At 63.5% G+C, this 14,772-nt stretch overlaps 1 protein-coding gene across 1 annotated transcript in view; it reads left to right on the top strand.

Moving 5' to 3' along the window:
• Positions 1–13,922, top strand: part of DOT1L (DOT1 like histone lysine methyltransferase) — a 59,045-nt gene extending 45,123 nt beyond the window's left edge. Inside the window, exons 16-28 of the mRNA XM_004378498.2 lie at positions 282–373; positions 3,991–4,092; positions 4,308–4,445; positions 5,170–5,295; positions 5,926–6,410; positions 6,487–6,622; positions 7,157–7,303; positions 8,016–8,145; positions 8,908–9,494; positions 9,774–9,979; positions 10,905–10,969; positions 11,597–12,544; positions 13,324–13,922. Of these exons, the coding sequence (XP_004378555.1) occupies positions 282–373; positions 3,991–4,092; positions 4,308–4,445; positions 5,170–5,295; positions 5,926–6,410; positions 6,487–6,622; positions 7,157–7,303; positions 8,016–8,145; positions 8,908–9,494; positions 9,774–9,979; positions 10,905–10,969; positions 11,597–12,544; positions 13,324–13,922 (3,761 nt within the window). The remainder of the gene's footprint in view (positions 1–281; positions 374–3,990; positions 4,093–4,307; positions 4,446–5,169; positions 5,296–5,925; positions 6,411–6,486; positions 6,623–7,156; positions 7,304–8,015; positions 8,146–8,907; positions 9,495–9,773; positions 9,980–10,904; positions 10,970–11,596; positions 12,545–13,323) is intronic.
• The last annotated feature ends 850 nt before the right edge of the window (positions 13,923–14,772 follow it).

Below are 14,772 nucleotides of genomic sequence, written 5' to 3'. Positions count from 1 at the left end.
GTTTTTTTTTTAAAAACAAGTCTGTGATACTTAACCAGCTAGTAAGGGCTCACAAAGCAAAGCTGAGCCAGCACCATAACTCTGGAAGGCAGCACTCGCGGGCTCGCCTCCCTGGCCAGCAGACAGCGGCAGGTGGTGATGGATGACGCCGGGGCAGTGCTGTGGTCGTCAGCCACCGGCCGCCCCGACAGGTTTCCCCGTCAGGCTGGTCGTTTGTACTGAAAGCTCTTTGCTTTCAGCTCCACTCTTCTGCAGAACCCTGTATCCTCTCTCCTTCTTAGAGTCTTTCAAGATCCAGTACCTGCAGTTCTTGGCGTACACAAAGACCCCGCAGTACAAGGCCAACCTGCAGCAGCTGCTGGACCAAGAGAAGGTGAGTCAGCCACGGGGAGACGGGGCCTGTCACTCGGCCCGCTGCTCCACCAGCCGGAGAGTTCTCCAGAAGGGCTGACATTGGCCTCCTGGAGGGCCACTCGTGGGCTTCCTTGGCCGCCCCTCACCTGCCAAGCGCCCGCTGAGGAGTTCTTCAGGTTGGCTGTGTCCTCGCTGGGGACCAGAAGGTGCCCAGCTCATAGCCCCACAGGTGGCACGTGGCAGGAGGCGGAGCTGGAGCTGGAGCTGGGATTGAGCCTCGGCATGACGGCTGAGACGTTTGGAGGGGGCACGCCCACCTGGGGACCACAGCCGCCCCCACAAGCAGCTGCAGGCTGGGTGGGCCTAGGCAAGCCATGTTTCCAGGAAGCTCTCAGGTGTGCCAGTGCACTAACACCTCCCTTCTCTAGCTAAGGGGTGCGGTGGCTCAGGGAGGGAGCACCTCTGTGGCAGAGCCACACTGGGGGGACTGTTGGGAGGTGGCCAGCATCACAGCGGCCCCCCTGGCTCAGTTCCTCAGGCACCGGGCTCCCCGTCAGGCTGAGTGAGGCCCTGGGGCTGTTAGGTGTGCCTGCTGGCCGGCCATGCGCTCAGGCCAGGACTGTACCGCCAGGGAGGTGGGAGGCCGTGGGTGCTCCTGACTCTCTGCGAGCCTTCTCTTGACTGGGGTGACTTGGTGGTCATCAGGGCCGTCTGTGGCACCGACACTCGGGGGACAGGACTTTCCCTGTCATCCACACTGGGTCTGCATGGTTGGACGGAGCCCCTCAGCGGCTGAGCTGCCCCACCCTCAATCCCGTGGCACTGTGTATGGAGCTGTGCGGTGGCCGCCACGCTTCTAGCGCGGTGTGTCTGGAGCCCCCGGGCCCTCTGGTGTTCTGGCGCCGGGCGAGCCAGCTTTCAGGGGAAACCTGTTGGGCCGGCCGGCAGCTGGTGTTCTGGATGGCCGTTAGTGGGCATGGGGACTCCAGGGGCAAAGCCAGGACCTGTCTCGGCATGGCCTCAGCTGGCGCTCCCCGTGGGCTGTGCGCTCCCTGTGAGCGCTGCCCCTCCGGCTGTCCTGACGGAGGCTGAGCCTGGGCTCCCTCCCGAATCGCCTCTGGCACGGGGTAAGAGCTTGGCCGCTAACCAAAAAGCTCAGCAGTTGGAATCCACCAGCCGCTCCTTGGAAACTATGGGGCAGTTCTCCTCCATCCTGTAGGGTCAGTGTGAGTTGGAATCGACTCGACGGCAGCGGGTGCTTGGCCTCCTGTGTTGGTTTGGATGTGGTTGTGGGTGGTTTTTATGTGCGCGTGTGACCTTCACTCACCTTCACCCACTGTTTGTCCCCTTTGCCCTCTTCTCTCCCCCGCACACGTGCATGCACATTCACGCACTCGTGCCGACACGCTCACGTGCGCACAGCTACGTGTGTGCACTGCTTGAATCATTGCGTTTATAAAGATCGGCACAAAGCTGCTTCCTGCCAGGCAGAGGTTAAAGATGTCCCAAATGTCCAACGTTTCCAAGCTGCTGCCCACTCCATCAGCTCTACCACCACCCTCTCCCCCTCTCCTCAGTACCCTCCCCGAACCCTTGTACTTAGAGTTAAGTGGTTTATTAGGGAAGTAACGGTACAAGCCGGGATCAGGATCAACTTAGAAGGATGAGACACAGCTCAAGATGCAGTTCCTCCGTCAGGACAGCCTCTCGCCCTCTGCCGCGGGGCCCTGCTGGGGGCCTTCTTGGGCAAGTGTTAAAACTCTTAGCTCCGTGGGTCAGAAGCCCCACCACAGCTGTCCCACGCTGGTCTCCTGGTTCCTGTCCCCGTGCCGCCATCTCTCACTGCCTTCTGTGTCACAACTCTTCCTTTTCTCCATGTCTCCCTTGAAGCCTAGTGGGATGGCAAAACTGACCAGTCCCCTCATCAGTGTTCATGCACCTTATTTGCATGGCACCAGAGTGCCATGTACCTTATTTACATTATCAGCAGGCTGTCCAATCCTTCGGTGGGCCGCAAGCACCCCCATTTGCATAGCCCCACCCAGTCATCTGGTGGAGGTCACAAAGACTGTGGCTAGGAGGACCATATTAAGGAATGCACTGCACCGCACACATCAACGTGCACGCACGTGTCTTCTTTCTGAACCTTTCGCAGGAAGTAGGTGACGCCTGGCTCTTTGAACCCGTCTTAGTTACCTTTGTTGTTGTTAGGTGCCATCGAGTCAGTTGTGACTCAGAGCGACCCTACGCCCAGTGGAATGCAGCACTGCCCTGTTCTGGGCCACGCTCGCGGTCGCTGCTGCTGAGACAGAAATACCACGAGCGGATGGCTGAAACAGTCCCATTTATTCTCTCACAATCTAGGAGGCTAGATGTCCAAATTCAGGGTGCCCGCTCCAGGGGAAGGCTCTCCTCTCTGTCAGCTCTTGCAGAAAGTCCTTGTCATCAGTCTTTACCTGGGTCTAGGGGTCTCCGTGCAGGGATCCTGGGTCCAGTGGTCGTGTTCCACTCCTAGGTCTTCTTTCTTGGTGGTACCAGGTTCCTCTATCTCTGCTGCTTTCTTCTCTTGTGAGATAAGAGGTAATGGAGGCCACACCCCAGGGGAACTGCCTTACCTGGGATCAGGGCTGTGACCTGAGTAAGGCTGTGGCATCTTGTCAGATAACACCCTGGGGGATGATTCCGTCCTTATGTAACTACCAAACCACCAAGTTGACATGTGTTTTTGGAATAGACTGTTCAATCCGTGACAGCTCCTAATCACCTCAGGGAGTGTTTCCCATGCCCAGCAGTGTCCCTCCTCGACCACAGCTCTCTGCAAAATGGGGGAACTCAGCAGTAACACGATGTGTCCCCCACCCCCGACTCACACAGTGCCGCAGACCCCACCCTGTGCTGGGCTCCACGTCCCCCTCTCCTTTCACCAGGACAGCGCCTGTCCTTGCCTTTCGTGGCCTAGACACTTGGAGGGATCCAGCCAGGTGCTTTGGAGCCTATCCCCAGGGTGGGCCTGCCTGCTGCTGCCCGCAGTGGCTGGGACGCTATGTGTCTGGGAGGAACCCCTGATGTAGAATTCGGTCCTCTGTGCAGCATCTTGGGAGGCACGCAGGGTCTGCGGTCCCATCGTGGGGATGTCCACCTCACTCCTGAGGTGCAGAGGTGCCAGCGGGGTCCTTGGCTGTTGTGTGGCTATTGGCCCGTTTTGATTAGTGGCTGACTGAGGGGAGCTACCTTGTGCTCTGCACGTGCCCCGCTCCCGGGCTGTTGTTGACCGTGTGCTGCAGCTGACGGCCGTCTGCAGACGGGTCTAGAGCAGTCTTGGGTGACTGGTGGTGGTCTGGGCTCCTTTCTCTGTGTCACGGGAGGGCGCTCACCCCGCTGCCTCCTTGGGGGACAGTGAGGAGCTGGAGTGTCCACTAGCCTCAGGCGGTTAGGGCAGGCCCTTTGGTGGAGCGGGACTCTGAGCAAGTCCTCGTGGCCTGACCGGCTCGGGTGTTGGCTGCCGTTGGCCTGTCCCCATGAGCCCGCTGGCAGAGGCAGCACCACTCGGTCCTTGAGCTACACGTGGGCTGGGTGGGGCAGGAGCCCGCGGGCGGCCCCGGTAGGGCCGCCTCACCGCCTCGGTCCCGTCCACAGGAGAAGAACGCCCAGCTGCTGGGCGCTGCTCGGCAGCTCTTCAGCCACTGCCAGGCGCAGAAGGAGGAGATCAGGCGGCTCTTCCAACAGAAGCTGGACGAGGTGGGCCGAGGGGCTGGGTGGGCCTGAGTCCTGGCTCTCTGGACTTGACTAGAGAATCTTTCAGTGGGACAGCTCAGAAACTGCCCCTGCCAGTGTCCCCTCCCCATATCCCGCACCCCAAGCCCAGGGAGGTCAGTGCTGGCCCCTTGGGGAAGTCCCTGCATTCCTGGCCAGGTGCTCACCTCTGGCGGCTGCATGTCCCTGTCTGTCCCCAGCTGGGTGTGAAGGCCCTGACCTACAATGACCTGATCCAAGCACAGAAGGAGATCTCTGCGCACAACCAGCAGTTGAAGGAGCAGACGGAGCAGCTAGAGAAGGACAACCGCGCGTTGCGGGGCCAGAGCCTGCAGCTGGTGCGTGCCCCAGGGGATGCAGCCGGGAGGGTGGACAGGCCGCGCAGAACTCTGGCCAGGAGTTCTGGGCCCGGGTCGGCCAAGGACTGGGGTGCCGGTCGTCTCCGATGCCCTTGGTGTGCCTGCTTGGCCCTGGGCTCCACGGCCTCTCTGGTCTACAGTGAGAGTCTGGAAGCCTCCCCTGAGCCTCCCTGCTGCGAAGCCCACTCTCGGACTCACTGTCAGGGCCCTCGGAGACTCCTTTAGCGCGAGTGCACGCCGCGTCAGGCCGGGGCCACTCTCTAGGGTCCTCGGGAGCGTTCCCAGGAAGCGTGCCATTTCTGTTTATGGCAGTCCTCTCTTCTGACCCGCGGTACCCAGCCACCCCACAGGCTGGGCCTCTTGACAGGTCACCAGAGTCCCCCCACAGGACCCCATGGCCACGTCCCACACGGGCTGTTCAGCCACACAGGCATTCCACACTTTGCTCCAAACGTGGGAGAGCAGAGATGCGTCTTGTTTCTCTTGTCACGGACAATAGACTGTATCATGGACAGTAGACACCTCAGCCTTCTGGAAGCAGGGTTGCCTGCTGCAGGAGCACAGACCCTGACAGGCAGCCCTAGATACCCCCTGGTTTGGAATGCAGTGTCGGGGCCCTCCCTCCCTTTGCCCACAGCAAGTGTGCCCTGGGGAGGCCGCCTGGCCGGGGTCTCATGGCAGCGGTTGTCCCCTGTCCCTGCAGCTCAAGGCTCGGTGTGAGGAGCTGAAGCTGGACTGGCCCACCCTGTCCCTGGAGAAGCTGCTGAAGGAGAAGCAGGCCCTCAAGAGCCAGATCTCCGAGAAACAGAGGCGCTGCCTGGAGCTGCAGGTGGGGCGAGCCTCACCAGGCCCGACGGCGCGTGTTATGAATGTGCTGAGCTGTGTCTGTGGCCTGTGAGGACGGATCGTTAGTTTTAGGGGTTGTCTTGGTGGGAACATCCTAGAAGGCTCCCTCTTCCACTCTCAGGACAGAGGCGATTAGGACAAGCATGCACATCTCATTTGTGACCACGAGAGAGTGTCCGTTCTCCGTCCTGCTCTTGTGACTCAGGAGAGATAGGGTTAGGACGCCCTGACTCAATGACCTCATTAACATGACAGAAGACAACTCTGTTTCCAGCCAGGGTAGCATGCACAAGCCAGGGTTTGGGGCTCCGACACGTAACTTGAGGGGGGACACGGATCAGTCTGCACCACTGTGCGTCCCTGGTCATGTGCTGTCTTCCAGAACGTCTTTCCACGTCAGCGGACACGCACCTACAGAGCTGTGCATGGTCCTTGCACGCTGTCTTAGTTGCCCGGGCTGCCTGGCTGCCCGCCCGTGAGAGCTAGCTCTTGTAGCCTTCCACTGCAGCGGCCAGTCTGGGTGTGCCTCCCTGGGTGTCCTGAGTGGGACGCCCTGTCGCCGGGCTGCCCGCCAGCACGGCGGTGGCACTCACACCCTTGCCTTGCCCTCCAGATCAGCATCGTGGAGCTGGAGAAGAGCCAGCGACAGCAGGAGCTGCTGCAGCTCAAGTCCTACGTGCCAGCGGATGAGGCCCTGTCCGTGCACCTGCGTGGGAAGGGCGCGCTGAGCCGGGAGCAAGAGCCCGACCCCAGCCGCCTCCACCTGGAGCTCGACTGCGCCAAGTTCTCGCTGCCCTCCTTCAGCAGCCTGAGCCCGGAGCTCTCCATGAACGGCCACACGGCCAGCTATGAGCTATACAGCACACTCAGCCGGTCCTCGTCCAAGCAGAACACCCCTCAGTACCTGGCCTCGCCCCTGGACCAGGAGGTGGTGCCCTGCACGCCCAGCCATGGTGGCCGGCCACGGCTGGACAAGCTGGCTGGCCTGGCCCTGCCCGACTACACACGGCTCTCCCCGGCCAAGATTGTGCTGCGGCGCCACCTGAGCCAGGACCCCGCTGCCAACGGGAAGGCAGCCGCCGGCGAGCTGCACCCGCGGTGAGTGCCAGGCTGGCGTGGGGCAGGCACTTGCTCTGACGTCCGGGCCCTGGGGTGACGGTGCTTCTCGTTCCAGCGTGGAGCACGCCAAGGAGAATGGCCTCGCCTATCAGAGCCCCAGCATCTCCAGCAGCATCAAGCTGAGCCCACAAGACCCTCGGCCCGCGTCCCCCGTGGCCTTACAGATGGCAGGGGACAAGGGTGGCGAGAAGGTGAGGGACTGGAGCCCCACGCAGGGTCTGTGGCAGGGGACAGCAGTGTGGACCTGGCGGAGTCAGGGAGGCCAGTACTCTGGGGCGCCTGATTCAGGCCTTAACAGGTGGTGATCTCGTGGCAGAGGGGGCAGGTTTGTTCACGTGCTTTTGAGGAGGTGGGCTGGAGAAGTGTGGGGAAGGTCCACTTGAGGGAACTTGGGGATTTGATGGGGTAGGGCCATGCAGGGTAGCGGCCCACCAGGTTAGGGGGTCAGTAGGAGGAGCAGGGCTGGGCGTGGGCAGAGAGGTGGGTCCAGGAAGGCTTGACTCCACGGGGTGGGTGGGAGCTGGCGGCATGACGGAGGAGTCTTCAACCCCCGTGGTGGCTCCAGCCTGGGCTGGGTGGGATCCCCCGGGGATGCTGTCACTCTATGCGCAGGCCACAGCGGGCGGGGTGCCATCAGTGGAGGGGGCCTCGCGGTCTGGGGCTGGGGTCTGCGTGGCCCGTGTGGCTGCACGGGCTGGGCCCGTGACCACCGGGGTCTGCCACAGGGCTTGAAGGAGCGCCCCTACGGCAGCGGCAGTGAGACCATCACCAGCCTGCCCGTCAGCATCCCGCTTAGCACCGTGCAGCCCAACAAGCTCCCAGTCAGCATCCCCCTGGCCAGTGTGGTATTGCCCAGCCGTGCTGAGCGAGCGGTGAGTGCCCTCGTGGACAGGCCATCCCAGCCGCCCGCCGCCCAGACCTCCCCGGGCTCCCAGCCTGAAGCCCAGTCTCCCTTCTGCTCCAAGCAGCTGTTGTGCTGGGTAGGTGCCGTGCTCCAGTCCACCTCCGTTCTCCCCCCGGGCGTGGGGTTAATGAGACGGGACTCCCATGCTGTGTGGTCCACCGTGTTTCAGTGAACAGCCTGGTGGAAGTGCAGCCGTCACTACTGCCTAGTTAGGGAGCTTTGCAGCACCCCAGAAGGAAGCCCTGTGCCCGCCAGCAGTTACTCCAACGCCTCTCCCGTGCAGCCAACCCACTGCATTAGCACCCCTGGCACCTTTACCAGGCCCCGGCCTCCGCCCTGCCCTGTATGGTGCCGTGACCCAGGCCTGTGTCCTCGGCCTGCAGCTCTGCCCTGTGTCCCTGCTCCCTCAGGCCTTCTCCAGCTCTGCTTCGCCCAAGCGTCAGACAGCCATCTCTCCCCTGCTCACAGCCTTTCGGTGGCTCCCCCCACGTGCAGACCCCCAAGCAGGCCCTAGAGGGCCCTTCGCAGGGGTCGCTAGTGATGCCTCTGTCCTTGTCTCCTGCCACTCAGACTCCTGCTGTCCCCCCAGCCCCACCAGAGTCCCATTATCTGTGGCTCCTGCTGGAGGCTGCCCTTCACGGACCGTTTCCTGATGACGCCATGTTGTTTTCCCTCGGCAGAGGAGCACCCCGAGCCCTGTGCATCAGAGCCGTGACCCCTCCTCCTGCCTCGACAAGCAGATCGGTGCTAACCCCCATGGCGGTGCAAACAGTGCTGCTGGAAGCAGAGGCCTGGCCCTGGCGCCTGCAGGTACGGCTGCCTGCTCTCTGCCCCAGGGTCTGGGTTCGTACATCTGGGACTCTTTGAGTGTGCTAACCTGGCCAAGGCTTACCAGTACATGAAGCCCCGTCCCCGTTGAGTGGCGCTGTGAGTGCCAGGGCTCCAAGAGCCTGTCCGTCCTGGTTCAGAAAGTTGCAGCTCTTGACGAGTCTGGGATGCTAGTACAGGCTTGTGTCCAAATAAACCCCTTTTATGGCCCAGAGAGCAGGTACTGTCAGCTTCTTGGGCCACATGGTCTCCCGCAGCTCCTCAGCCCCGCCGTGTGGCCTGAACGCAGCTGGAGACGCTAAAATGGTTTATTTACAAAATCAGGCCAGGGCTCGATTTGGCTGCCAGCCCCGCTTTGCCAGCTCCTGTAATAACAGAGGGAGGGTTGGGTGAGGCCATGGCCGCTGGCTGGGGGCCTGAGCTACAAGGTCAGCTCTGCTGCCTGCCCCTGGCCCGGCTCTCCCATTCTGTCCTTCCCCTCTCCACCCGGGAGCTGTCGGCCTCACTGGCCCGTCTTGTGATCTGTTCCGCTTCATGCAAGATTACTAGAAACTTCCAAACCTAGTCCTGGTGCTGCAGGTTGTCTGACCCCCAGGAGCCCCCGTGGCTGCCCAGGCTCCTCCCTTGGGCAGCCCCCCAAGAAAGGTGCCCCATGCCTGGCTGGGCAGCTCTGCAGCCCTGAGGCTGCACAGCCCAGAGTGGTGGCCATGGGCCATCCTGAGATGCGTGTCCACCCTCTTGCAGGCTTCTCCTACTCTGGCTCGGTGGCCATCAGTGGGGCCCTGGCCGGCAGCCCGGCAGCCCTCGCCCCTGGGGTCGAGCCAGCCACCTTCGACGAGTCTTCGGGCTCAGGCAGCCTCCTCGCCACCCTGGGCTCACGCAGCTCCACCCCACAGCACCCCTCCCTGCTGGTCCAGGCCCGCAGCTCCGGCCCGGCCTCCCCCGCCCACCAGCTCTCGGGGAGCCCCCGGCTCGGGGGTCCTTCCCAGGGTGCGCTCTCCGACGCCGCCGGCAGGGGCGACCTGCCATGCGACGCAGGCTTCTCTGACCCCGAGAGCGAGGCCAAGCGCAGGATTGTTTTCACCGTGGCAGCCAGCACAGCGGGTGCCCGGCCGTCCCCCTCCAGCAAGCACAGCCCCCTGGCCAGCAGCACCCGTGGGGATGGCGGACAGGGCCACGGGCAGGACAGCCGGAAGCGAGGCCGCAGGAAGCGCTCATCAGCAGGCACCCCCGGCCTGAGCTCGGGCGTGTCCCCCAAGCGCCGGGCCCCACCGTCTGTCGCCGGGCTCTTTACGCAGTCCTCGGGGTCCCCCCTGAACCTCAACTCCATGGTGAGGGGGGTACTAGGGGGGATGGGTCCTGGGGATGCTGCTGGTGGAGACTGGTGGGGGAAGTGACCAGGGGCTGTGGGGGTCCCCAAGAGCCACCTGGGGGTCACATTCGGGGACCTGCTGGTGCCCAGAGGCCTGGCCCCTATGCTTACAGCTTGCGAGGTGGGAGGGTTGACCCCAGACTCGCGAGGTGGGGGCAGCAGGAGGGCCTGGGTGCACACACAGCTGCTGGGATTCTTTTGCATCGGGGTGAGCTGCCGTCTGTCTGTGCACTCTCAGGTCAACAACATTAACCAGCCCCTGGAGATCACGGCCATCTCGTCCCCCGAGAACTCCCTGAAGAGCTCGCCCGTCCCCTACCAGGACCATGACCAGCCGCCTGTACTCAAGAAGGAGAAGCCGCTGGGCCAGACCAACGGGGCCCACTACTCGCCCCTGACGTCGGACGACGAGCAGGGCTCCGAGGATGAGCCCGGCAGTGCCAGGCCAGCGTGGGGCACGGGGCGCGTGGGTGGGCCCTCCTGGTCAGGCAGTGACCCTCCGCAGGGCGGGGACATATGCAGTGAGGGGGTCAGGCAGCACCTTAAAAGTTATCTTCGCTGCTCAGATGCAGCGTCTGGAAGCTCCAGGGAGGCCTGGCACCTTCCTGATGTTCAGCTGAGTCTCAGATGGGGCCGGGCCGGAGCCAGCGCTCTGTGAGCCCACTCCATGTCAGCAGGCGCCAGGATGCCCCGTCGCTGGTTAGGAGGTGAAGAGACGGGGGTCTGGGGAAGATGGAGTTCGTATCCTACCAGCACTTCTGCCCAGTTTAGTTGGTTGTCGGGAATTGTTTGTTTTGAACAGCTCTGTTGAGACAGAAATGACACGCCATATGATTCACCCTTTTAAAGTGTACAGCTGGATAACTTAGTGTGTTCACAGCACGCGTAACCGTCACAGTCTATTTCCAGAGCGTCCCACCACCCTAGAAAGAAGCTCTGTGCCCATCAGCGTCACTCCCCGTTCTCCCCTCCCCCAGCCTTGCAACCACTGATTGGCTTGGCTCTGGGTTTGCCTGTTCTGGACGTTTCACATCAGTGGGGTCGGGCACTCCACGGTCGTTCGTGTCTGCTTCTGTCCCTGGGCACCGCGTGCTTGAGGTTCATCTGTGTTGTAGCATGTATCAGGGCTTCACTTCTCCTCATGGCTGAATATTTTGTTGTGGATGGACCACACTGTGTTCGCCCATCGCCTGTGGATGGACACTTGGGCTGTTGCCACCTGTTGGCTGCTATGAACATTGTGTGTCTGCTTTGAAGTCTCGGCTACATACCTAGAAGTGGAATTGCTGGGTCATGTCCTGACATTTGTATTTCAGCGTGCAAGTGGATCTCAAACACTGATAATCTTTTTTCTTTTTCTTCTTAATAGAATTGAGAGGAAAATCGCAACAATCTCCTTAGAAAGCAAATCTCCCCCGAAAACCTTGGAAAACGGTGAGTAACATGTGGTCCCTGACTGCCTGCTCCCTCAGGGACTCCTGGGAGTGGCGTGGCTCGGCCTGCAAGGGTGGGGCCCCCCAGGCTTGGGGTCTGCGCCGCTCAGCCATCTGCACCCCACACGCTCCGTGTCCTGGCCAGCCAGAGGGTCCCTGCCCTGGCTGGGGAACCACACTGGGCTTCTAGAACCGTCTCGTCCTGCAGCACAGCCTAGGGACTCCTTGCCCCGTGTTCCCCGTGAAGCAGCTGTTCCCAGGTGGAGGGGCTGCGTGGCACCGTCCTACGCAGGGCCGGCCTCCGCATGCGCCGGTGTTGCGACCCTGGGCCCCTTTGGCTGTTGTCGGTGACAGTTTGAGTCTCGCGTCTAGTGAAACGGGTCGTCAGTGTTTCTTATGTGCACACCCGCTCCAGACGGGCATCTAACGCTGACGGTGACTGAGTCCCGCCTGTTCCATGCTTGGCTGCCCCGAGATCTCTCCCCGTCTGGGGACTGTTTCCCTCGGACGGTCTGCCCTTGTTCGGCGGGCACGCTTGTCAGCGGGTAGCTCGGGACCCTTGTGCGAACAGGGTCGGCGCTGGTCCAGCCAGCCGGGGGCCTGATGCCTGCGACCTCCCTCCCACCAGGTGGTGGCCTGGCCAACAGGAAGCCGGTGCCGGCCAGTGAGCCGGTCAACAGCAGCAAGTGGAAGTCCACCTTCTCGCCCATCTCGGACATCGGCCTGGCCAAGTCGGCCGACAGCCCACTGCAGGCCGGCTCCACCCTGAGCCAGAACTCCTTGTTTGCATTTCGGCCTGCCCTGGAGGAGCCCGGTGCCACTGATGCCAAGGGGGCCACACACCCCAGGAAGGGCTTCTCGGGCTCCTTGGCGGGGGTGGACGTGCCCAACCCGAGCACCAACCCCCCCAACGGGTTCGCCCTCGGCGGGTCCCTGGCCGCCGACCTCAGTTTACACGGCTTCAGCGATGGTGCTTCTCTCACCCACAAGGCCCCCGAGGTGGCCGGGCTGAGTTTCCCCTCCCAGCGGGGCAAGGAGGCTGGTGCCCCTGAGGCCAACCCCTTCCTGAGCAAGCGGCCGCTGGATGGACTGAGTGGCCTGAAGGGCGATGCCAGCAAGGCCCGTGAGGCCGGCGAGCTGGGCCCGACCTTGGGCGGTGCCTCTGAGAAGGCCACGCTGCCGCCCGGCGGGAAGGCAGGCCGAGGCCGGGACCGCGAGCTGGACTTCCCCCACGGCCATAACCTCTTCATCTCGGCCGCTGCTGTGCCCTCCGGGGGCCTCCTCAGCGGCCCGGGCCTGGCCCCAGCAGCGTCCTCTGCGGGCACCCACGCCCCCTCCACCCAGACGCACCGCCCCTTCATGGGCACCTTTGCCCCTGGCGCCCAGTTCACCCTGGGCCCCATGTCCCTGCAGGCCAACCTGGGCTCGGTGGCGGGCTCAACCGTGCTGCAGTCCCTGTTCAGTGCCGTGCCGGCCGCTGCGGGTCTGGTGCACGTGTCATCAGCAGCCACCAGGCTCACCAACTCGCACGCCATGGGCACCTTCTCTTCCGGAGTCGCGGGCGGAACTGTCGGAGGTAGGCGCGGCGCGTTTCTCCGCCGGCGTCTTGTTGCCGGCACCCGGCCCTGGGGCTTCTCAGGCAGGCGCGGCCCTCCGCTCCGTCTTCCGGAACCCCTCCAATGGCAGGCCTAACTACCACGCGCTCCGGTGTTCCCTTCCAGCATCCACTGTGGGGAGAGGCGGGGCTCGCGGCCTCTCCTTCCCCCTGTTGAGACTCGGGTGTGGCTGCCGTGTGGGTGGAGCTAGACTCTGAGCTGAGCTGTCAGGCTGGGCGTGGTGGCCCTTCCTTCTCAGAGAGGCACACACTGGTGGCCGGGGTGCTGCCTCCCCACGGAGGGGCTCTGGTTGAGAGTGACCACCTGCGGGTTCTGTGGGAGACCTCATGAGCTGGTCTCAGGGAGAGTGAGTCTGCAGAGTGTCCCCAAGCGCCGGCCGCAGACGGACCTGTTAGCTATGGTTCCATTGGGGGGGGGGGCACAGGCTCCGGACCTTCGCAGCCGGGAGTGGGTGGGGAAGGCGGGGCCTGTGTGCGGCTGCCTTTGCTGGGACATGGAGGGGCCGGAGAGAGGAGTGTGGTCCTGGGAGCCTCTGCCCTGGCTAGGCCACCTGCCTGCTCATCCTCGGGGCACGTGAGCCCACAGGTAAGTGCGCTATGGCTGCCGCTTGCTGCTCCGCCCCGCACAGGTGCTGCCCCCGGCTGCTGGCCGCGCCCTGCTGCTGCGTGTCTGCGTGTGTGCCTCTCCGCTTTGCTGGGACGTCGCCTGTTGAAGCTGCGTTTTTCTCTCCTGTCTGCAGGTGTCTTTAACCACGCGGTGCCTTCTGCCTCTTCTCATCCGTTCGGAGCCAGTTTCGGCAGCGGGGCTGTCTGTGGCAGCGCCACGCTGAGCTTAGCCCCGCTGCAGGCGGTGGCCAGCACCTCCGCCGCTTCCTTTCAGGCCCCGTCCTCTGTCGAGACCCGGCCGCCCCCGCTGCCTCCTGCTCAGCCCCTGGGCCGGCCTCCCCCTGCTCCTCCTCTTCCTGCGCAGCCTGGCCTCCCACCCCCTCTGCCTAACACCGCCTTGCCTCCTCCCCCGCCGCTGCTGGCACCTAACTCTGAGCCCGTGCTTCTGCAGAGCCTGGCGTCCCTCCCTGCTAACCACGCTTTCTTGCCCCCCGCCTCTGCCGCCTCCCTGTCGCCTGCTAACGCCTCTTTGTCTATCAAGCTCTCTGCTCTGCCTCACAAGGCCTCCCGCCCCTCCTTCACGGTCCACCGCCAGCCTCTGCCCCGGCTGGCCCTGGCGCAGGCTGCACCCCTCCTCCCACAGGCCAGCCCTGCCGCGCCCTCTGCGGTCTGGGTTTCCCTTGGCATGCCGCCTCCTTATGCCGCGCACCTTTCGGGGGTTAAGCCGCGCTAAAGAGCTTGCTTAGCTAGCCGTTCGTATTGTGTAAGGTAAGGCTAGAGCCCGACCAGGTGCTTCCTACGGGAATCCCACGCCCTTCCTTCTGCAGGGCGCAAGCGGGCCGCGGGGGGGCCTTTCCGCCCAAGTCCCTGCGTTCTGAGGGGTGCAGAGGAGCAAAGATACACACAGGAGACGGGAGACAGTGCGCTTGGCAGGAGGAGGGTGCTGTGTGAGGAGAAGCAGAGTGCGGGGCTGGCGCCGCCTGCGAGTCGCTTCTGTGACGGGGCTGGGGACGCGTCGTCTGCCAGCACACCGATTCCACAGCAGTGTCGGGAGGACGCGCCTTCTGGGGGACACAGGGCCACAGAAGCGGGGGTGCGGGGGCAGCCCCCCACTGGCTCTGGGTGGTGCTGTGGGCCGTGGTGGGCAAGGCCGTTTGAGGTCCCGGCTGGGGGCCAGGTGGGTGGGTCGGACTGGGCGGGTGTGTGGTTTCCGCCCAGGTCGATAGCAGACAGCACGGTGTCGCCAGCGCTGGGCTGGGGTGATGGGCTGGCTCTGCGCCTCCGCCTGGGGCCTCTCTGGCCTGCTGCCTGCTGGCGCCTCACAGGATCCCAGCAGCAGGGCGCGTGTGGCCCCCTGGCTGCACAGGGCTGTGTTCCGTGGATCCGCGTGGTAGATGAGGTCCTTTCCTCCAGGCACCTTGGCACCTGGGACGCGGGGCGGGCGGAGGCTGTTGCTTGTGGTTTCAGGACCTCTGAGTCCATGGGCCGTGTCGGAACAGCGGAGAAGGCTTTGGCCTTCAGAGGCACAGGACTGTATGGAGGCTGAGGGTGTCCCCATCCTGTGACCTCATGCTCAGGGAGCC

This window comes from Trichechus manatus, unplaced genomic scaffold (assembly GCF_000243295.1).
Source record: "Trichechus manatus latirostris isolate Lorelei unplaced genomic scaffold, TriManLat1.0 scaffold00057, whole genome shotgun sequence".
NCBI lineage: Eukaryota > Metazoa > Chordata > Mammalia > Sirenia > Trichechidae > Trichechus > Trichechus manatus.
This window is presented reverse-complemented; position numbering and strand designations above follow the sequence as displayed.